Here is a 23969-nt window from a genome sequence, read left to right as displayed (position 1 = left end):
GCTTCCCAGGGCTATCTACCATCCGTGGACACTGCATGTGCCTTATTTATACTTGCTCCTTATGTTCTTGTCATATTTCCAAACAAATCCCCTGGGAGAGCACCAAATTACCTGGGCCCTTCTTTGCCTGCCTGCCCTGCTCTCCTGTGGGAGGGCGCTGTCTTTCCTGGCATTGCAGAGTAATGTGCAGTGGCACTATGCTTTTCTCTAATGAAGCCCCAGGGGCTGCCCGTGCATCACGCAGCAGGCTGTTCTGCAGTCCTCCAGAAAGGCTATTGTTCTCACACTGAAGCTAACAAAAGCTAGAGCCTCAGTCACGCCTAGTGTCCTGTGCTGCACAGGCAGGTGCTTGCTTGCATCGCTGGCAAAGCATCTGTTACAGATGAGAGCCTGACATTTTGATTTCTTTCAACCCAGAGCATGGACCAAGCATATTAATAGTATACATTAGTGCTGGCTATCCCAGAGCCCAACCTATCCAAGGAGCCAGTCCCACTCATAGAAACTGCAGCAAGATAGCAGCCCAAGGTCAAATCCTGGCCCTACCACTCAACATCATTTGACTTTGGGAGTTTGTAACCCAGGTGTTCCTTCATTCATGCTTCCTTTCCATTAATCTGTTTTGAACAACTATATGGTGAAGTCAGACCAGTCCACCATTCTGGAGCATCCACACTTGGGAGAAGACAGACAGAATTGCAACCTGAATCTCTTGGACTTCTACTGACCTGCCTATAAAATAAGTAAGGAGAGATGTTATTAACATCAGCATCTCCTTGAGCTTAAAAATAAAGTTATATCAATGAAATTCTAGCAGTATTAAGACAGTTGGGATATGGGAAGGGGAATATAAATTTATTGAGTCCCTGCTATATGCCAGTAACTATGAACTGTGTTTTACTTGGTATTATCTAGTTTCGTGTAATGATTCTATGAGCTGAGCTTTATTATGCCATCTTGCAGATGAGAAAATCGCAGTTTTCTCAAAAGGCAGCAAGGGGGTTATGCCAGTCAGTCAGCAGGTATGTATATCAAGAACACTTTCCATGCCAGTGACCAGCTGTGTTAGAGGGTGAGAAAGGCTCTGAGCATGTTTCTGTTGCTGTGATCTGGGTGGGAGGAGCATTAAGTGAGAAATTACATGTGGGATAAAGGACATCGAGGAGAAAGGCCCTGGGAGCCTTCCTTCATCGAGGGGTAACTCACTAGTCTGAGGGGTAGGAAGTATGTCCTTGGAAAGAAAGCAACTTCAAAGCCGAGATATAAGGGAGACATTGGCATGGGCAAGGCAGTGCGGAAAGGTGTGTTCCGGTGGAAGAGGGAGGGGCAGGAAGGTCAGAGAATGGAGTCAGGAGGAGAGGTGCAGCAGGGAGACCAAAGGTCTTCAGCGATGGGCCCTGCAGGCCCCTCACATCATGGCGGGCTGGAACATAACCCACAGGGTAGGGGAGCCTTGAAGTGGCTCAAGCAAGAAAGTGGCTTGGTCAAATGTCCATCTTAAAGATGGCTGTGGATGCTGGATGGAGAATGTGGGGAGAAAGTTGGGAGAATAGTTAGGAGTCTGTCCAGCTCTCTATGTGGGGCAGCAGTGGTGCCATGGACAAAAGTAAGGCAGTGGAGACAGCAAGAAGAATCAGAATTGTTGTGGCCAACTAATTAGGGAAGGTGTGGAGACAGAGAAATCCAGGATGGTTCCCTGGTGTTTGCCTGAGGCTGTGAGTATTTGGAGGTACCTGCTTTGGGTGTAGGCACAGACTGGGGGTCTTTGGATCCCAGAGATGCTGCCATGTTAGGATAGATTGAGATCTATCCTAAGGAAGGTACAGAATGACCTGTGGGAACAGGAGGGCAAATGAGGACACGTTATTAAGATGGAGAATGCTGAGCAGACTCCTAGGAAAATGAGAACAACCCAGGCGGAGGCCAGGAGAGAATACACTTGGATAAGAAGGCTGGCTGGCACTCAAGAAGGCAGCAGAGTGGCAAGAAGATCAAGTCCTAGTCTTCACAATTTAATCAAATGCTTCAAGGCAGTGCCATCTTTCTTCTGAAGAAAGTGGCCTGAGCACCCACTTCTCCCATGAGGAGGGATAGAGAAGCCATCAAGACCTCTCTAGAAATGACAGAGTACCGTACCTCAGCAGTGTGCAGGAATGACAGGTGAATATGGTTTTACAGTTTCCTTCTCACAAAAATCAATTTTTAGCAGGGCATGGTAGTGCATGCATCTAGTCCTAGTACTTAGAAGGCTGAGACAAGAGGATTACAGGTTCATTAACAGCCTTACGGAAACACTCAGAAATTTAGTGAGACCCTGGTGTGTGTGTGTGTGTGTGTGTGTGTGTGTGTGTGTGTGTGTGTTTAAATAGCCAAGTGTGGTGGCACATGCTTGTAGTCCTGGCATTTGGGAGACTGAGACAGGAGGATCGAGGTTCATGAACAGCCTCAGCTACTTAGTGAGGCCCTCTGAAACTCAATGAGACCCTGTTGCAAAGTAAAGAATGGAAAACAGGGCTGGAGGTGTAGCTGTGAGGTAGAACACCTCTGGATTTCACCCCCAGTGCCACAAAAAATTTATCTATATAAAGGACTAGGGGTGTAACTCAAAGGTAGAATACCCTAGTTTCAATTCACAGTACCAGAAAAAAATAATAAATAATAGTTTACCTAGGAAGGAACTAACAACACTGGAAGGGACCTTTGAGTCCCTGATTTCAGAAAACATCAATACTAGGTTAGTACATTGCCTGGGGTGGTGATGGGCACTTTGAAAGGCAAGCATTTTCCTCCCACAGCTGTGGCTAGAGGGCCACGTTTGAACAAATAGCTCTCTGCGGGCTGTCATCTTTGATTATTTTTTCCTCTGGAATATATCAAGCTCCAGGCAGACTTTTTCCTTCCAAGGACCACTTGGTTGAGGACGCCATGAGTGAACAGGAGCCAGTAATTAGGTGCCTCCTGTCCCCATTTTGGTTTTCTGATCTTTCTCAACCCATGCCAGTGGCTCCTTGCTTGTGGACCCGTCCCTGAATGACAGATTCACTCTTCCAAGATTCTAGCACCTGATTCCATCAGCCATCCAAAGCCTGTGTACTTTCAGAAGCCTGTGGGAAATCCAGCAGTCTTGTGAAGATACAGATAACCTGCACATCTGTCAGGGCTTAGTTAAACACAACTGACTAATTTATCTTGCAGTGTGTGTTTTCCTTTGCAACTTGACTTGGCAATTTTCTCTGCTCAGAGAACACTGAGAATAGACGGTGTGCATAGTAATAGAAAAAAAAATACACACTTTCTTTTTTTTTTTTTTTTTTGGTGGTACTGGGGTTCCTGGAAGCCCTTCTACCTCCGGGCTACACTCCCAGACCTATTTTTACATTTTTTTTATATTTGGAAACAGGGTCTCCTAAGCCAGCGCGCGCGGCTGGCGCGATCCTCCTGTCTCTGCCTCCCAAGCGCGGGGATTACAAGCGTGCGCCACCACGCCTGGCAAAAAAATACACACTTTCAATTTTCCATTTTCGAATGTGAGATTGACTATAGAGCCCATATCCTTTTTCCCTCAGAAAGTCATAGCATACCTTCTCCTGTTCAGAGCTGTGCAGGGTCAGAAAAGGGCTTGACCCACCAGAGCATGTCAGTGCGGTCTCACCACTGGGATCAGACTTGGTATCTGGTCAAAAGCAAGAATCCTTGCCGGGCGTGGTGGCGCACGCTTGTAATCCCCGCGCTTGGGAGGCAAAAACAGGAGGATCGCACAGGTTCGAAGCCAGCCCCGCGCGCTGTTTTAGGAGACCCTGTTTCCAAATAAAAATGTAAAAATAGGTCTGGGAGTGTAGCCCGGAGGTACAAGGGCTTCCAGGAACCCCAGTACCACCAAAAAAAAAAAAAAAAAAAAAGCAAGAATCCTCATTTTTGGCAATGACAGCCTCCCCCTCCTGTTTGTGAGCTTGCCTAGCATGAGATGCTGGGCCCTGGCTGGCGGGGGCTTTTTATCTTCCTTCTCAGCCCATCTGAGATGCCAGGATTTGATGATGACCCTCCAGAAAGGTTGAAATCCCAAAATGATAGCTACTTTCATCCAGTGCTATACAGCACGGCATTCTGCTGTGTGGAGATGCGCCAAGTTTGTGCTATCTAATGGGAAAGTCACTAGCCACGTGACTATTAAGCATTTTGTATGGAGTACCGTAACTGAGGAACTACTTACAGAGGGCAGCATACGTATCCACTTTCAACTATTTTGTAAATGGCAAAAGCTAGTTTTGTTTAGGTATATTTGTCTTACTAATTTGTTGAATGCTGTGATGTTTCCTTTAAAGGTATCTACAAATTTTCAATTCAGAAATAATAATAATACTTCAGCTGAGTGTGATGGTGCATGCCTGTAATCCTAGTACTTGGAAGGCCGAGACAGGAGTATTGCAGGGTTGTGGCCAGCCTCAACAGTTGAGTGAGGCCCTCTGCAACTTAGTGAGATGTGTTTCAAAATAAATAATAAATAAATAAAATAGGGCTGGGGGATGTAGCCTGGTGGTAGAAGACCTCTGGGTTTCATCTCTAGTACCACAAAATAAATAAATAAACAAACAAACAAATAAATAATTCTAAGCTGGGCATGGTGGTGTAAACTATAATCCCAGTATTTGGGAAGCTTATACAGGAGGATCACAGGTTCCAGGCCAACATGAGCAATTCAGTAAGACCCTGTTTCAAAATATAAAAATAAGGGTGGGCTAATGGTTTAACTCCAAGGCAGACTACCCTTGGGTTCAATTACCCATAACACAAACATAAGTAAGTTAAGTAAATAAATAGTAATTTCAATACTAATACAAATCAAAGCTGGCACATCATTTCTATGTACCTTGTACTTTGCTGAGAACTTTACATGCTTTGATTTATGATTGGTCACTTAGTGATTCTGTTGTTCTCGATTCAGAGATGAGGAAATGGAGAGTCTGAGTGACCAGTCCGCGGCCACCCAGCCACGAGGCATTCGTGCTGGGCGGTGCTACTCTACTCCACAGCTGTTCTGCTCTGCTGCCTGCCACAGCATTTCTCAGCACCGCTTTCCAGTGCCATTTCCTTGCTGGCATTTTAAAATAGTCATATCCTGGCTATTAAAAGTAAGGCAGTGTCTTGAGGTCCTTGGCAATTTGGGTAGAAGCACTGGACCATTCACCCAGTGGTTTGCAGAGTGTAAAGTCTGGATCTTTTCTGGAATTAGCAATGTTTGGGTTGCACCAACCCAGCTGGGCCTGGTCACTTCCCCACTAATGTAGAGAGAAAGATCTGTCTGGGGTCTGGGAAACTAGATCTTTCATCAAGCCCCAGGCTAAGGAAATTGGAGCTGGACGGAAAGCCAGCCTGGTTAACACGTAGGAGGAAGGGAGGACCCGTATGGTGGTATTTTCTTCTGGAGGGCCTCACTCTGGTCTTGGTGAGGCAGGCAGCTCAGTTGGAGCCCAGGCTGCTTGGAATTTGGGTGGGACCCTGACTCCTTCACCATCACTGCTGCCACGGCACCCAGTGTGTGCTGGTGCAAGCCCCCAGTTCTGCCCCCTTAGCACCATGTGGCACTCAACACTTGGCTCTGTATCCTAACAGTGTTTTGCTTGATTTAGTTTCTTGTTTCAGGAGCTGTAGAATTTGGAGAGAGCAGCAATTGTGGATTTCAGTTCCTTGTCCCTTCTCCGCTGGGATTTGGGTCGCTTATGTCTCTACTTCCTCTCTCCAAATGCAAAGGCAGAAAAATGCCTTGCTGGTTTTTCTCTCTTGGTAGCAGCCTACCACCCGGACCTTTCCCAGGATTCTCATACTCAGAATTGGGGTATTCACTGAAGGAAAACTGGGGAGATAGGACAGTCAGCTTCCTTCTCTGCATCCTTTTTCCTCCTGAGGACTTCTCCTCTCACGTCGTATCTCTCTCTTCTAGGAGAATTTTTAATAACTTGTACCCACCTACTCACCTGACTATTCTTCCATCCATCTGGATTCTTTTCTTGTCCTCAGGAGTATTGACTGCCAGAGAGCCAGACAGTTATAGATATGCTGAGACAGAAAGGACTCTTAGAGAAGACATCTTTTGATAATGGGAAGAGAGTCCATAGGAAGGCTAGCAAAATAGGCCCCACTCATAAATCCAAACGTTGGGTTACAAGAAAATTGAGTCTGCTCTCACTGAGCTCTTTTGGTGTCCTGGACAGCTTTTCCCCAAGAGTATTAGCTATTCCTAGGTGTTAATCTCTTGGCATAAGTATAGTAGAAAATGTCATTTGCTCTGGCAAAGGTTCAATAGCAAGTTTTTAAATTTTTTTTAATTGGTGCGTTGTATTCATACATTTTAACAGGGCACAAGATGGTAGAGGCATACATGCACACATCATTCATTAAGCCCTTCCTCAATTCCCTCCCCAGGAAGAATAGAATTAAGTATTGATTCAGAAAGTTTTTATTCAGATTATATATATATATATATATATATATATATATATAATTTTCAATTATGCATATACTCATCATGGTAAAAAAAATTCTAAATATTCTATTACCATTTTTGCAACTCATTTAGTCACACACTCTGGCTTCTGAATTTCTCTGTACTTCAGTGTTTTGCTTAATAAAACTGCTTGTGTTTACTAAAAAAAAAAAAAAAAAAAAAAAACCAGCAAGTTTTATGTGGTTAGTAAAACGGATCTGTGTCAGTCTTTGGGAGATGCTGTAAAATCATATGGCCTCTGCAGTGCTTTAGCAGCTCAGAGGCAGTCCAAATTAAAGTCTTGACAGTGGAGCTGGCCTGGGATGCTGGACTCTCTCTCTCTGATGCCCTCTTTATGATGACACATTCTTTGAGGTGTTTTCAGAGTGAGGGTGGCAATTCATATCATGGCTGGCTAGGGAGGTTTGCTTTGAATGTGGCTTTGCCAATAGCCACATATACTTAGGGCAGAAAACCCATAGGCTTACCATTTCTACTTGCTTTTCTCCAGCCTGTACAGACAAGGAGTTGAGGAGCCTTGCTTCCCGGATGAAAGATTGGTTTGGAGATCTTCATGAGGATGCAAACAGGGTCATCAAGCCCACCAGCCCCGACACAGCCCAAGGCAGTAAGATCATTCTACTTTGGCTAATTTATTTCACTGTAAACATCATATTTCCTCAATTATTGGATGTTATTGATTTAGCAATAGCACATTGGGATTAATGAAACACTATGTTAAGTGTGCATGTTGACCTAAAATATGTCCCAATTTTAGAATCAAGAAAAAATATAACTTGAATTTATAAAGGTGTGATTACAAAAATATTATATTTAATGTAGACATTTTGGAGCCAGGCATGGTAGTACATGACTGTAATTCCTGTACAAAAGGAGGCTAAGACTTAAGGATTACAGCTTCAAGACCCTCAGCAATTTAGCAAGACCCTGGTTCAAAACAAAAAAGGCTTGTAATCCCTGCATTTGGTAAGCTGAAACAGGAGGATCATGGTTTGTGGACAGCCTCAGTTACTTAGTGAGGCTTTCTGCAACTTAGACCCTATTTCAAAATAAATAATAAAAAGCCGGGCGTGGTGGCGCACGCTTGTAATCCCCGCGCTTGGGAGGCAGAAACAGGAGGATGGCGCCGTATGCGCTGGTTTAGAAGACCCTGTTTCACCAAATAAAAATGTTAAAATAGGTCTGGTAGTGTAGCCCGGAGGTAGAAGGGCTTCCAGGAACCCCAGTACCACCAATAAATAAATAAATAAATAAATAAATAAATAATAAAAATTAGGGAAGAGGTGTAGCTTGGAGGATGAATGCCCCTGGGTTCTTTCCCAGTCCAGAAAAAAAAAAAAGAAGGCTTGGAGTGTATCTTGGAGGTAGAATACTCCTAGGTTCAGTCCCCAGTGCCACACACATGATCAAAAAAATATATTTCTGAAGGTGCATTCCAAACACAGAAAAAATACATCATCTCACCATTTTAACAACTATAAACTGTTATGGTATATGATTTGAGAGTGTTTCCTTATCATATATGAAAATGTATATATGTATGTGATATTACAAAGTTGGGGTTGTACTTTACAGATTGTTTTACCAGTTAGAAATATGACTGTTATTTCATGTTGTTGAGTAGTATTCTACTTGGTAATAGTTATGTAGAATTTTTATTTATGGATATCACAGGGTATTGAAGACATTTAGGTTGTTGGTGCTACTTAGCTGATATGACCAACACTGTTGTTGCACACTGGCCAGAATTCATTTTATTTCCCCATCTCACATCAACATGCTGACTCCTCAGGGAGCCTCTGGCCTCAGCTGCTGCGTGGGCAGAAGCCACACTTCGCCTTGCCGCTGGCTGCAGAGGAGGTTTGCTGGGCTCTCCTGTTTGCACTTGGAGTCTCTCCAGGGAAGTTAGGATGGGCTGCTCTACACTGTGGCCATCTGGCACAGAGTAGATTGCTGAACAGCATAATTGTTCAAATACATGTAGTTCCACCACAACCTATTCTATGTAGCAAGTGTGCTGTTACTTGGTCAAAATATAAAAACATGTTTTCACCAGGTGTGGTGGTGCACGCTTGTAATCCCCGCACTTGGGAGGCAGAGACAGAAGGATTGCACATGTTCGAAGCCAGCATCGCTGGCTAAAGAGACCCTGTTTCCAAAGTAAAATATATAAAATAGATCTGGGAGTGTAGCCTGGAGGTAGAAGGGTTCCATCTCCAGTACCACCCAAAATAAATAAATAAATAAAAATAAATAAAAACATGTCACGATTTAAAACAAAATATCCCACCCCATTCCTGATCACTTGTTTGGATGGAATTTCTGAAAGTAGCCCTCCTAGATTGAATGTAGGTGGCAAGAATTTACATTGCCAGATATTGCAATCCAGTTTTGCCAGAATCTAATGTTTATCCTAAATAAAAAATAATCTCTAACCTGGGACAGTGATGCATACCTACTATCCCAGCTGCTGAGAGGATCGTTTGAACTAAGGAGTTTGGGACCAGCCCGCACAACACAATCAGACCTCACCTCAAAAGCAAAAGCAAAAGCTTTTTAATCTTTGGTTATTCTTTGCTGCTTATAACATTTTAGAGAAATCAGTGGAGAATATTGATCTAGTGGCCAATTATTTAACTAGTTTGAATCTTTTATCTTAAGGGAAAGGTAGTGTTTGCTTCCCAGAATCTAAATGTTCTCAGAGTGGATCTTGGTGACTGTGTCTGTAGGGAAGGTGCGGTGAGACAGGCTTTTGTTTTTTGTTGTTTTGTTTTTTGTTTTGTTTTCATTCCTGCCAAAGTTCCTAGGGAGTTTGTGGACAATTAATTCACAGATGGTCTAGGGAAACTTTTTCCCCAGGTCCTCCAGGAGCTGCTTGCCCTTGGGCTTTCTGAACAACCTTTCAACAGGGTAGATTGTTGTGCGGAATGCTAATCCATGCAGCCTTCTATCCCCAGGGAGACTTCTACAGATTTCTGGGGAGGCTGCAAAAAGACTTGTTTGGCCAGGAGCAAATTGAGTCCCTGAAGAGGCTTTGGGTTTGATGTCCTGGAGCAGTTGGAGTGGAGTGAATGTCAAAGAATGATGCTTAGTTTAGCCTGCAGGGCCAGCGGAGGGGCAATGTTCGTCAGTCCCGAAGTTCTGAAGGGTGAGCTTCAGAAGCTGGCATGGTCCTGCGCACTTGAGGCCAGCTATACCCTCCATCGCTGGCAACTCCAGATGCCAGCTGCAGGCACCCTTTCCTAGAGCCTTTCTAATGGGAGCAGAGTGGACTTGACCTTTGGACTACTGCCTAACTAGTTTGGCACTTCTTTTCGGTGACTTATTTGTAGTAAACTACTCTTTTCTATGTATAAGAGTGTCAGTATACTATACAGTTGATTCAAGTGATATATTCTCTCCAGAAATATGCCCAAGTATTGTCAGAGTATAATTACTTTCAGCCTAGAAACTGTAGACAGTCATGACATTCAGTCAAAGAAGGGACCACGTTATGTCTCACAGTACCTTCTGGAAAGGGGGAAGAGGTACTTTATTTTATTTTATGTTATAATACTAAATATTGAAACCAAGGAGATTTTACCCCTGTGTTACACCCCCAGATTTACTTTATTTTGAAACATGTTCTCACTAAATTGTTAAGTCTGACCTAAAACCTGTGGACAGACAGGAGGAAGCCAATCATCCTGTCTCAGCCTCCCAAGTACTGGGATTACAGGTTGGTATACCACACCTGGCTGGAGGGGGATTTTTAAAGGTGTGTCCAAGATACCAAAATGAACATATTTAAAATGAAAGATTTTATGTTTTAAAAGGTAAATTAAGAAGTAGCTAGAAAATTCCCAACAGCTATTTTTATTGACACTATGTGTCTGTCATGGCTGAGGTGACTGAAGGGAACAAGATAGTCTTTGCCTCAGGAACAGCAAGGACAGTGAGAGTGCAGGTTTTTGTGAGAGTGCAGGGAGTTGGTTGTTTTGGCTTCTAGACAGTTGAAGACCTTCTGATAAAGACACTTCTTTAGAGGGTGGGCACACTTTGCTCGCACACCCTGCTGACTAAGCAGGGGTTCCTGATGACACGCGAAGAACGTAGTGACCAGGTCAGAAGCACTGGAGTGTGCACTCAAGCCCATGGGGACCCTTGAGTGCAGTCACTGTGTCCCCCTCTTTCTCTGGCCATCCCCAGATATGACACCCTGAACCAACTGGATGTCTTCAAGACAGAAATGTCAACTCGGACAGAAGGTAGCCCTGGGAGAGCAGGCACTGAGAACATAGACCTAGAATTGGGTTGCCTGGACTAGAATTCCAGTTCTACAATTGAATGAACTTGTACAAATAACTTGAGCCTTATTTTTTCATCTATAAAGTAGAAATGGCATGATTTGATAGGGCTGCTACAAGGATTTAGTGAGATAATTAAGTATTAAGTGCTTGGAGGAGTGCTTCATATATATAGCAATACAAAAAGTTAACTTTTATCACAATATTCTAGGAAAATAAAACCAGCTGTAGAAATCCAGTTTATAGAATAGCCTGAGCATGTGTCATGCCCTTTTCTCTGAAAGAAAGATGAGATTTAGACTTAGGCCATGCCTTCTCTGGGACTCGCCTACAGTGGTCTCAATATCTGCGATGTTGAGCTAAGTATTGTTATTCAAGTGCATACAGTTTCCAGTGTGGAAACACATAATTCTTAAAGAAATCTGCTTGCCCACCCCTGGGGAAATAAGAAACAAATTATTGTCTGTGTTGATTTGGATTCCAACTCATTTGTCTCTGTAGGGGATTGCAGAAAAGAAGAATGGGGCCAAAGCCATACCTGGTTTTGTTTTGCCATTGCTGTTCAGACTGTCTGGATTTGACAGTCCTCTGGGATATGTCACTGCTTCTGGGTTATGCTGCATAGTCTCATTTCACTGCTATCCTTTGTACAATATTTTCTTTTTGTTTTTTCCAAATTTTCCCTAAATATAAAAGCATTGTTTTATGTTTAGTGTTATACTTTTTACCATGTTTGTATTTTTCTTTCAGTCATGCCCTGTTTAAGCAGATCTAGTAAAAGAAAACCCATATTTGCATCACAGATAAAATAGCATTGGGGATTTGTTCCCTTTAGAACATATTTCCCTCAAAGGCTAACTTCTGTTTTAGTACATTTTAATAAGGTTTGTTTAAAAGAACCATCAACAACAAAATTTTCCAGAGAACTACTGAGAGTGTATTCAAGCAAGGAAGCAGCCAGAGGGGAGGAGGTCAGGCTGAGCCAAGGCCTCTCCTCAGCAGGAAGATGGGCAGTGGCAGGGTGGGAAAGTCCAGACTCCCTGGTGACTGAGATGAGCCTTCCTCTTGCAGGGTTTGATACCAGCATCCTGCCCATCTGCAAGGACTCCCTGGGATGGATGTTCAACAAGTTGGACACAAACTACGATCTTCTGCTCGACCATTCAGAGATCAACGCCATCTACCTATATAAGTACGAGCCCTGCATCAAGCCTCTCTTCAACTCCTGCGACTCCTTCAAGGATGGGAAGCTGTCTAACAACGAGTGGTGTTATTGCTTCCAGAAGCCTGGTGGTAAGGCCGGGCTGGGGGTTGGGGGGCAAGTCATCTCATTTAGTGGCAGGCTGAAGGCTCATTTTTCCTCATTTATGATATATTAGAAAAGTAAGAATATAATCAAGGAGTCTCTTATTTGAGTTTATCCTTCCTTTAAGAAAATATCTTAACCATATTGTATCTCAGCATTTTCATCTCTAAAATGGGCATGCTAACTAAGGTCATTGAGAAATTTTTCACTGTGAGAAATATCTTACAAATATAAGAGTATCATAAATTCCCATTGTCACATGAATTCTCCATGTTTTTCTAAGAGAAAGCCAGTTGTAAGCTTCTATAAGGTAGGTATGGGTTATATAGATTTAAACTTAGTGTCTTGGACAAGGATATTTTAGTTATAAATATACTCCATCAAATAAAGAAGCTGGGTATGGTGGTGCATGCTTGTGAGGTTGAGACAGGAGGATCACGGTTTGCAGCCAACCTCAGCTACTTAGCGAGGGCCTTTGAATCCCCAGAGCCGCTGGAACCCAGGGGCATTCTACCTCCGAGCTACACCCCCAGCTCTATTTTTTACTCTTTATTTTGAAACAGGGTCTCACTGAGTTGCAAAGGGCCTCACTAAGTAGCGGAGGCTGGCCGCAAACTGTGATCCTCCTGTCTCACAGAGCCTGCCATATGGCAAGGCCGGTGCTGAGGCCTTGAGGCCTGGATTGGAGCCTGCCTTGCAGCAAGGCTGGTGCCAGGGCCATCGAGGCCATGATTGGAGCCTACAGTGTGGTGAGGCTGGTGCCTGAGCCTTTGAGGCCGGGATTGGAGCCTGCAGTGCAGCATCTACAGGGAAATTTCACAAAAAATAAAAAAATCAGATGTTTTCCCTAATATGTTGAAGTAATAGAAACTCTAGTTGAAGAAGGGGCCCTATAGAGGAGCAATTAAGGTGACCTATTTGAGGGGATGGAAGGGGGAAGATGGAAACTCTTTAAAGCACATGATGTACTTAAATATATCAGTCAATCACTAAATTGAGCATGGGAATGAGGGAGGGGGAGGGAATGGGATGGGGATTGGATAAAGGCTAATTGGGTTATGTGTGCTTGTATATCCTCTCAAGTCTTGTATTCCATTGAGATGTTGAGAGTTTTTAATACAATGCACCAATTAAAATATTTTAAAATAATAAATAAATAAATAAATAAATAATAAATAAATAAATAAAAGTTTAAAAATAAAAGAAAGAAATAAGATTGGAGAAACCAGGATATCTCATGTATCCCACACTTGGGCAGAAGAGTCAGCTTGCAGAGGCATTGAGACAACGGTCAGGAGTGAGTGGCCAGTGTCTGACTCCCTATTGGGCCCCTGTGATCTGGCTTTACTTTCTCTGTCTTTGCTTTGGGTAATGTGCCCAAGCATGATAGTTCACAGATCAAGAGACCAGCAGAGCCTGGCTCTCATTTGAATTACAAGCCCTCCAAAATATCTGGTCCAGCATGGGTCAGGAATCCAGGCATGGCCGGAAAACCCCATCCCCAGGACATTTTTACTAAGAGTAAAGTGTTTAAATTATTTATTTCTTCATGTATTCATGGACAACTCACCACACAGCAAAAACTACCTACAAAGGGTACATGTGTATACATTTATATGGTATTAAGATGCATTCATAGAAACAGAAGTATCAGTCAAAAATTGGTACATCTTTGAGCATTATTTTAAATTTTTCCTTCAAAGAAGTTATTCTAGTTTTTACCCTCACAAAAAATATTTAAGAATACCTGTTTTCATGGTACTACCAAACTGAAGGAAAAGAAATTATGTCTCCCAATAGGCTTTCATTTCTCTTATCAGAGTTAGGTTGAGCGTCTCTATAACATTCTTCAATTTCCTTTTTCTTGAAATGTCTATAGGCTCATTGTTTACTTTAGTAGGCTCTTGTGTTTTTAGTTGGAAACTCTCTATACTAGGAAATTGGATCTTTTCTAGTCATAGGTTTTGCAAATATTTTTCCAACTTTGACTTCAGGTATTTTTCTCTTAGATATTTGCGCGCACGCAAACACAGTGAAGTAAGATCTCAGCCCTGAACCTGGACCCTAAGCTGGAGATGGTTTTCTAGTTTCCCTTCTATCATTTAATGACAGACTTATCTTTCCTATCGATTTGAAATGCTGTCAATAAGATAAATATGATATGCATGTCTGATATATTTTCCCAAATCCTTGGTCCTGTTGTTTGACTACTCATAAGTCAATTGCACATTATTTCAACTACAGTTGTTTTACAGTAAGTCTTAGTATCTTGGAGGCCAATCTCTCTTGCTGTGAATATTTTTTCAAAATTTTCTTGGATATTTCTTTCTCTTCCTCTGTGAACTCTAGAATCAATTACCATTAACTACGTAATACTGAAACCTTTTATTTTAGAATGGACTTTGTCTACCAACCAATGGAGTTATATTTTTAAGCTTTGTTCTTACCAGTATTACATTTCCCTTGTGCTTTTTGTCATTTCCACTGTAAATTAAACCTATTTTCTCGATTATATTCCCTACTAGCAGCTGTTTCAATATTAATTTTTGTGTCTGCCCACTTACTAAATTCTCATTTTCTTTATAAGTTATTCTGGTTGGTTTGCTTACATTTTTCAGGTGTGCAATCATGTCATCTGCAAATAAAGACAGTATTTTCTTTTCCTCTTCAATTTTTATACCTCATTTCTTTCTATTTTATAATTACATCAGCTGGTACCTACCACTTGATGCTATATAATAGCTATGCTTTAGAAGCCAAAAGCATTCTTTCTCTGCTTTTCAAGAACATTAATTTCCTAGAACATGTCTTAGTTTTTCTGTCTGTGTCACTGTCACTTTTTTTTACATATGTTATAATCCTTCAAATCTAGAGTTAAGTCTTTTTTAAAAATGGTAGAAAGCTAGGGAGAAAATGGGTCATAGAAGAAACTGTAGACAAAGAAGGAGAAACTATAGATGAGCAAATAAGGCAACCTAACTGAGGGGGATGGGAGGGAGAAAGAGGGAAATTTCCTAATGTACAAGGATGTACATTAACAAACATATCAATCACTAAGCCAGACATGAGAAAGAGGGAGGAGGGAATGGGGGGCATTGGGTAAGGGCTAATTGGGTGATGTGTACGTGTATGCCTCTACCATCTCATAATCTTTTACGATGAACAACTACAATGCACCAGTAAAAAATGAAAAAAATAAGATGGTAATATTCAGGAATTTTTTCTTATTCTATCTCTGAGAACATTTTTCATTCCATTTGTTTAGTCTTTTCTCAGAAGCATAACAACATGGATGTTTCATCTGAGTTTTATAGCTTTGAATATGGCCTCATTTCTCTAACTGCCTACTTTTCTTCTTTGTGGCAGTGTTAACTTTGCGCATATACATCTGTGCATTGACTCTGGTCTTACACAGTCTGTTTTTCATTAGAATCCTTGACTTGTTAGAGGAATCTAGTGATTATTATCTTCTCTGCAGGAAACATTTCTCCCTGTGGAGTTTTCTCTTGTTTCTTTCCTCTCTTTTTGAGTAGATTTCAGAATAATTTTTTCTTGCTCTAAATAATTGGAGTTTAAAAATTGCTGTAGGACAATTTAAGGAAAGGGCCTTAAAATTAGAGACTTGGTTCATAGTAAACTGTCTGACACAGTGTTTATATGAATGATTTTGATTTTCCTTGTTTTCAGGAGCAGTATTGTAAACACCTACAATTTTTTCTTATTCTGCATAATTATAAAGATGAGGATTTTTGCTTGCAAAGTAGGAATAATATAAGTGCCTACTTTAAATAGTTGTTATGGAGATAAAATTAAGACAAAGTTCTAGAACATTGCTTGCATGTTCTAACAATTCAATGAATGGTAGTTCTTTGTCATAATTAGTGTTACCTTTTGTAACCACAGAATTTGCTTTTCCTTTTACTTGATGCCTTCACTTTAGGCCTTTCTCCTTTGCTCTGAAAGCATCCTAAACCCAGAAGTAAACATAATATATTTTATAACCAGTTTTTTTCACAGATCAAGCAGCAAGACCAGATGGTGTAGATCTTTACATGCATGTGTGGGACCATAGACAAAGGCAGTGTAAGCCAGAGGCAGGAGCCAGAGAACCTGAATGCCTCGCCAATGCCAGGAGGGTCATGAGCAAGTACTAGAACCTCCCAGACACTCAAACTCCAAAGGCTTGGCAAGGTCATATGTCATTCTGTTTGAAATTGAGTGGAAGTCAGTTCTCTAGCAGATGAAAAGAGCATAGTGGATTTTCATGTGCCTCTGAGCCATGGGGCTCCCACTATAGCTGTCCTTTACTTGAGAATTGGTGGTTTCATGCCGATTCAGACAACATGCACTGTATAACTAAGAATTCAGTGGATTCGACATGTAAAGAGACTTGCCAAAGAATTCAGAGAGAAGGTGGTAGAACCTGGGGCTCAAGTCTCCTCTTCACTGTCCCACTCACTGACTCTCTAGAGCTGTGTCTTCGGGGTTGTCCCTAGAGACCTGTGATTTCCTTTCCTGAGGTAGTTCTCATCTTCTTTCTCTCCTGCACAAGATCTGGGGTAGATCAAGTATTCATCACCTCTGCTTAATTGGTCTGTGAGCTCAGAACACTAACCAATAAGCCTTGGCTCTAGTTTTGGCTCACAGAAGCCTTAGCCAGATAGTCCCTTCCTGATATAAAGGGAAAAGTCTATTAGTATATAACCTATTTGATACCTGGTATTTGCTTGACTTGGTAGAAAACGGGAAGGAAAATCCCCATATAACGACCCCAAATACTATTGTAAGTGCCTCAAAGTAGGAGGTTCTCTTTAATTAGTGACATCGATGCCTAAATTTGTTCTGTCACAGTCACAGCATATGGAGCAGTTCCACTCCCAGGTGTGTCGTTGTCTACATTTCACATCAAGAGCAGAGTCAATCATTAGAGATTATATCCATACCATCTGGAAACTGAGTTCCATAAATTATTTTCTAGGTCTCCCTTGCCAAAATGAAATGAACAGAATTCAGAAGCTGAGCAAGGGGAAAAGCCTGTTGGGTAAGTACAATTTCTTGCCACTCATTTAGACAACCAATTAAACCACCCATGTCTCTTGTAATGTTCAGCATGCAGTGGTTAGTCAGTGTCTCGTGAACAAAATGCCCCATTTTAAGCCCAGCAGAGCTCTTGTAGGCAGCTGGTAATATGCCACAGACAGCTGGACATAAACAGGAATGGCGGGCTAAGAAGTGCGGCCAGTACCACCAGTGACGAGAGGTCAAAGGTCAGCTCGGCCAAGGCCGAGTCCAGTCCTGTCTCTGCTGCGAAGTCCTCCCTAGGCCTTTTCTTCCTTTAGGTAAGGGCATTGAAAGGAGCTTACAAGTATTCTTTCCAGCTTTAAAAGTATAAGTCCTATAAATAAGATGTCTCCTCTGTTCTCTAGAGCAAGCTGTCTATTCAATGAGGAAGATGAGCTGTACCCCTATCAAAATTTATCAGAGTTGAAGGACATGCATGTGCTTTCCTTTGTTTCTGTTTCCACCTAATCCCTGGAGGAAAGTGCTTGTGCAGTCTCGACACTGCTCATATCTCTTCCAACATGCAAGCAAAAGCAAGTGGCCAGTCTGTTGTGTACTCCTAATGGGCAAGTCTGTAGCACACGCTGGCCTGGTCTCAGCCCCGAAGGAAATGGTGGCATTCTGACGAAGCCATCACTGGGACATTGGCAAGCCTCATTTGCTGAAAAAAGGGGTTTCTTTGCTTTGCTTTCCTTGCTTTTTAGAAGGGGCTGAGAAGGGCAACAAAATAATCCAGAACCCTTCTTGTTAAGTGTTCAGAGGCAGGGGTGTTTCCTAAATAACCTGCCTTTCCAGAAGCTGATCTGTTTATTTCAGAAAAGGGCACATTCTCTCACAGATTGTTAAATGTAGGCAGTGTATGAATTCTGGCGATTTCTTTACTGAATTTTTGGGGTCATCCCAAAGTACATATACCCTCCTACTTCTGTTTTTGAAAGGCATTTCCTTGTCTTGCTTCATACTGTTGGCTTTTTTTTTTTCTTTTTTGTGGCACTATGGATTGAACCCAGGGGCGTTCTACCTCCGAGCTACACCCCAGCCCTATTTTTATTTTTTATTTTGAAACAGGGTCTCACTAAGTTGCCGAGGGCCTCACTAAGTACCTGAGGTGGCCGGGAACCCACAGTCCTCTTGTCTCAGCCGCCCAGTACTAGGACTACAAGTGTGGGCCACCATGCCCAGCTTCATAATGTTGACTTCTGATAATACCCTATTCAACTCAGAAAGGACACCAGCGATGTCTTGATTTTGTATATTGCTATTTTTTTAAAAAAAATTTCCCATGGGATGTGGCCATCTTGTTATTGCTTCATTAGTTAATAACCAAGGGGCATTTATGAGGTGTGTCATCTGAGATGTCTTATTTTCTACTTGCCCCCACACACATAAACAAAAGCCTGCCTTTGTCCTGCCATGGATCTACTTTGTCTTGTCATATCTCCTACCTACGGACTTCACAGTGACTCATAGAATGCCACTTATTCACTTACAAATTATTTTGTGCATGGAAAAGCTTCTTAATATAATAACTGTATTCAGGAATATTCAAATAATAAATAAATAGAACAAGCAATAACAAATTATAATCAGTTATAATTACCCTTTTAGAAAAAGTAGTAATCCTATTAAATTACAGATTTAGTGTAGCACCTGCTTCCTACCCACCCAAGGGCTCAGCCTAATTCTGTTTGTTTATTTTTCATTTTTGATTGCTTTCTAACTACATCTCCAGGGCAGAATTAGCCTTTCCCTGCTACTTGTTCTCATCCTCTGCATCCCTCAACTGAGAACCTGCTCACAGATCTCTCTGCCTTTTGGTTCTGGGGGTTTTGAAAGCATCTACTTTTTTTTTTTATTCCTTCTGTGGTACCCTGAAAACTAGGCGTAATGTACACTGGCTTGAGCTCCTCAGTAAGAAGCGCTAGCTGGGGCACAGGCAGCATTTCCTAAGTGCTAATTACGGGCAGCTTCCTATCCATGGATCCCTGAGAACCTGGTCATCCTGAAGTAGTCTGGTGAATAGAACTTTTAAATTTTGGTTGACAATTGTAGACTATTTCTCTTCAATGCCACACTCTTTTTCTGATCATTCCATGAAATCAAAGGTAAATTTGAAAACACAGTCACTCTAAAACACATCAAATACAATTAGGGAGTAGAAAGCCACAATTGTAAGTAGGGTGGTGTGGAGGATGTTCTTATGTAGGTCACACAGAAAAAAAATTCTCCCAGAGAATCTGAGCCACAGCTATGAAACACACATATGTTAGGGAAAACAAAACAAAACGGACTCAAGTAAAGAAGTAAAGATTACCTACATATGAATGAGAATCAGGTTACCTCCAGACTTCCCATTGGCAATGCTAATTTGAAAAGAGAAAATAGTATTTCCAAAGTGCTGAAGGGAAATAACTTTAAACCTAGAATTTTAAACTTATCCCAATGATCTTTCAAGTGTTGTGACAGAGATATTCTCAAACCACAGGCTTATTAAAGTATCACTAAAGGATTTACTCTACCTGGCAAATGATCCCAGAAGAGTTATAAAGATTCAGTTGCAAAAGAGAAATGACATACTGTTTAATCTGAATAAATATGGTCCATAAAAATGTGATGGTAAGCTAAAATTAAAATTTCAGACTATTGGAGGCAGTGAGCAAAAGGTAGTGTAAATGTGTTAAGTATTTGGTTTATTCAGTAAGAAAAGAAAATGAATGTGGATTAACTTTAGATCTTAGCAGAAAGAACTGCTTTCCTGTGGAAAATTTAAGGGTAACCACAAAAATATTCAAAATAGAACATACAGTTTTAAACCTACAGAAGACATGGATAAAATAAAATTTGATGATATCTATAAGAGGCAGGAAATAAGAAACATGATAAATAGAACACAATATAGTGCCAGAAATAAGAGTAAGCAATCTGTAATCAACAATAAATGTGAAAAGGCTAAACTCTTTTATTATGAGACAGAAACTATCAGTTGATATTTTAAGGAAAGTTACACATAAAACAACTCCACAAGAGGGGGATGAATTTAAAAAATAGTAAATACTTCTTTTCAAAACAATGCTTATATTTGACAAAAGCAAATACTTTGCACCATAAAATAGCATCATCTTGCTGAAAATTGCCTTTTATTTTATTATGCTCTTAACTAATGTAGTTACAACTTTAAAACAAAGTGTCATTTGCAAGGTGTAGCTGTCATAGCCACAATCATAGTTAGAGGATTTGAAACTTACAGTTGAAGAAGACCAAAGAAAGGGTATAGAGGAATGGAATGGCACAATGAGCATTTATGTCTATGTATGTATTCTTGCAGTCACATGTGAGATATCCGCCATGGACTTCACCCTAGAAGAAAAAAATCAACAAATTCTAAATAAACACTCACTTACAAAATTTTATCACCATAATATAATAGTCATAGAAATAAATATGAGATTATTAAAATCCCATACATCTGGGCATTTTATAAATAAATATTGGTGAAGATGAATTAAGTACAAACTATTTAAAACTGAGTGAAAACCGAAGCACTATGTACCAAAATCCATGGAAAACAACCATTGAAGCTTAGAGGAAGCTCTAACTTCCAATGTATTGATTAGAACAAAAAGCTAAACTAGATTTGACCCAAAATACTATATTATGACACAAAAAATGTTTATGATCAAAGCAGAAAACAGAAATAAAAATTACACCGACAACAGCATATTGGAGATGGTTTCTTTAAACAGACTAATGAAATAGAGAAACCTGTGACAATCTGAGGTGGAGAAGAAAGCTCAGATTCTTGAAGAGAATGATGTAAACTCAGAGAGCAGAGAACACTGTTGACTTGAGGCTCTTATGTTGTAGTGTGGAGAGTGTAACAGAGCTCAGCTTGCTGGGTCCTGCTCTCTAATTTCTGGCTCAGTACTTTTGCGGCACACCCCCAGATTTGCATTTCTAAGGAGTTTTCAAATTATGCTGCCAATCATTGGACAAAAGTTTGAGAACCAGTGCTATAAACCAATTTATAACAATTATGAAAACCTTGATGAAATGGATGCTATCAGCTACCAACTTCTGCCTTCCACCAGAACAGAGGAGATAGCAATAAATCAAAACCATAAAATGAATCAAAATGCTGTTCTTACCTGCCAAAATAGGCAACAGGCCCAGAATATTTTTAAGGGTAAATCCTTCAAGAAAGAAATAATTTTCATTTTATAAAAAATGTCTAGCATATAGAAAAAGAAAAATACCTGAATCGTTTTTATGAATCAGCAACTTTGATTAAAAAATACTTTTATAAGCCTCTATTACTTAGTAATGTATTTACAGAAGCACACAGAAATTGAATCAGCAGTAACAAACCATCATGACCAAGTAGTGTTCACTTCAAGAAAGCAAAGGCACACTGGTATATAATACAGTCTTGAACACATATGAAATATCTGCTGTAAATGATACAGCAAAAGAAAACTCAGCAAATTTCAAATAAACCATAATATCAAATTCATTGGCCACAATACAATAATAATAATAATAATAATAATAGTATACTAGTAATTCATTTCATTAACAGTATATAAAGATAAAAAACATGATTTTCTAAGTTGGGCTTGGCGGTAGAGGCCTGTAATTCTAGTACTTGGAAGGCTGAGGGAGGAGTTGCTGGTTAAAAGGCAGCCTCAGCAACTAAATACACTAGTAATTTATTTCTGTCAATATATAAGCTGGGTGTGGTGGCACACACTTGTAATCCCAGTACTTGGAAGGCTGAAACAGGAGGCTGGTGGGTTTGTGGCCAGCCTCAGCTACTTAGTGAGACCCTCCGCAACTTAGTGAGACCCTGTTTCAAAATAAAGAATAAAATAGGGCTAGGGGTATAGCTTGAAGGTAGAATACCCCTGGGTTTAATCTCTATTACTGCAAAATAAAAGTATATAAAGATAAAAAAGCATGGCTTCTAAGATGGGTTTGGTGGTGCAGACCTGTAATTGTAATCCCAGTACTTGGGCGGCTGAGTGAGGGGAGATTGCAGGTTCTAAGTCAGCCTCAGCAGCTTAGAAAGACCCTTTTCAAAATAAAAAACAAAACTGCTAAGTGTATAACTTAGAGATAGAATGGCCCTGGGTTTAATCCCCAGTATAAAATTTTAAATTAAAAATATAATTTTTCAAGTATCTAAAAAGTAGCAGCAGTAGTACACATTTGTGATTTAAAGGGACATGTAAGGACTCATTAAAGAAGGATTAGAAGGGATCCTTTGACTGCAGCCTGTGCACGGGGAGGTGTAAGAGAGAGGCCCCGGTGACCCAGGCTGGCTCAGTGAGACGGCAGTGCTGGCTCAGCTTTGCTGTTGGGTGGCACCAACAGCAAGTGGCTGGGAGCAGTGCGCTCTCTGGACTGGCTGTAATTCACAAAATGCTGGCTACTGGTCAGCAATAAGCACAGAAATTGATGCACTTAGAAACTTTTAAACCAATTTTGGAGTCAGGCTGGATGATGTGATTCTGCACCTGACAGTTATTAGCAGGTATCCTGGACTGCTTATTTAATTTTTCTGTACCTCATCTTTCTATTTATTAAAAGGTAATAATGGCATACCTCTGTTAGACTTGAAGAAATAAGAGATTGTGTACATGTGTGCATTATGCACATACACTGCAAATATATGGCCCTCTTCTCACACTTTCTACGCTTCCCTGATTAAAGTTGGACTTTTTTTTTTTTTTAATCCCAGGAGCGTTCATACCTCGATGCAATGAGGATGGCTATTACAAGGCCACGCAGTGTCACGGCAGCACGGGGCAGTGCTGGTGTGTGGATAAATACGGGAATGAGCTGGCTGGCTCCAGGAAACAGGGTGCTGTGAGCTGCGGTGAGTGAGGCTGCCTGCAGGAGCCCCATCCCGATGACCCTGGGTGGTCCTGGGCCTTCACCATGTACCCGTCACAGCAGTAGAATCTGGAGAGGCAGCTCTGGTCTTCAGTGGTTGATGAGGGAGACACGAGAACCCTTAAGTCCCAGGAGCCCATGCAGAGCTAGCTCTGCCAGTGTCAGGGGCTCACCATTACCAAGGATTGGACAGCAGGTTGTGTGGCAGATTCAGACCAACTGAGGCTGCCATCACTTTTCACTTAGGATTATAAACCTTCCCAAAATGAAAAAGCAGCAGCTCTGGAATTTGAGGCCTTGTATCAGAACCACACCACTGGCCCTAACGGGGCAGTCAGGCTCCCATGCTCAGGAATCAAATTCCATGGTCTTACCCTACAAGTGAGATCGGGGGCAGAGAAAACCCCAACATGGGCCAAGGAGCATGAGCAGAAACTAACCTTAGCCCTTTCTTCCATATCAGAAGAGGAGCAGGAAACCTCGGGGGACTTCGGCAGCGGTGGCTCCGTGGTCCTGCTGGACGACCTGGAGGATGAACGGGAGGTGGGACTGAAGGGCAAAGCAGGGAAGCCCAGGGTGCACACCCGGGCTGTGACAGAGGACGACGAGGACGAGGATGACGACAAAGAGGATGAGGTTGGCTACATATGGTAGTGCCCACAGGAATGGACATGTTTGGCCATGGAATTGCAAGTCACTTCCTGCTCCTGCGTTTGTATCTTAAGACTCCAAGGCACCGAGGTCTCTTCACTGTCGCTCTCTGTACCTAAGGTTTGGAAGTCGACTGCTTGTCCCCAGAGCATTCTGATTTTGCATATGGTCGTGTGGGAGAAAGGGTGTTGTTTTGGGTTCTATTTTTTGGATGAGAGAATGCTGCTTCATTAGAGCCTTGTTCTGTCCTGGTCCTGTGAGGTTTTTGCCA

General features: G+C 41.5%; 1 protein-coding gene across 1 annotated transcript in view; it reads left to right on the top strand.

Annotated features, from left to right (window-relative positions):
* The window catches only part of SPOCK1 (SPARC (osteonectin), cwcv and kazal like domains proteoglycan 1), a gene marked incomplete at both ends in the record, with an annotated part of 559572 nt that extends 535871 nt beyond the window's left edge, over positions 1–23701 (top strand). The window contains 5 exons of the mRNA XM_080690082.1: positions 6993–7109; positions 11860–12081; positions 17073–17135; positions 22893–23030; positions 23511–23701. Coding sequence (XP_080546208.1) covers positions 6993–7109; positions 11860–12081; positions 17073–17135; positions 22893–23030; positions 23511–23701 — 731 coding nt within the window. The remainder of the gene's footprint in view (positions 1–6992; positions 7110–11859; positions 12082–17072; positions 17136–22892; positions 23031–23510) is intronic.
* Between the last annotated feature and the right edge of the window lie 268 nt (positions 23702–23969).

The sequence above is a fragment of the Muscardinus avellanarius genome (assembly GCF_963383645.1).
Source record: "Muscardinus avellanarius genome assembly, chromosome: 1".
Classification (NCBI taxonomy): domain Eukaryota; kingdom Metazoa; phylum Chordata; class Mammalia; order Rodentia; family Gliridae; genus Muscardinus; species Muscardinus avellanarius.
The sequence above is the reverse complement of the archived record's forward strand: the minus strand, read 5'-3'. Positions and strand labels throughout refer to the sequence as shown.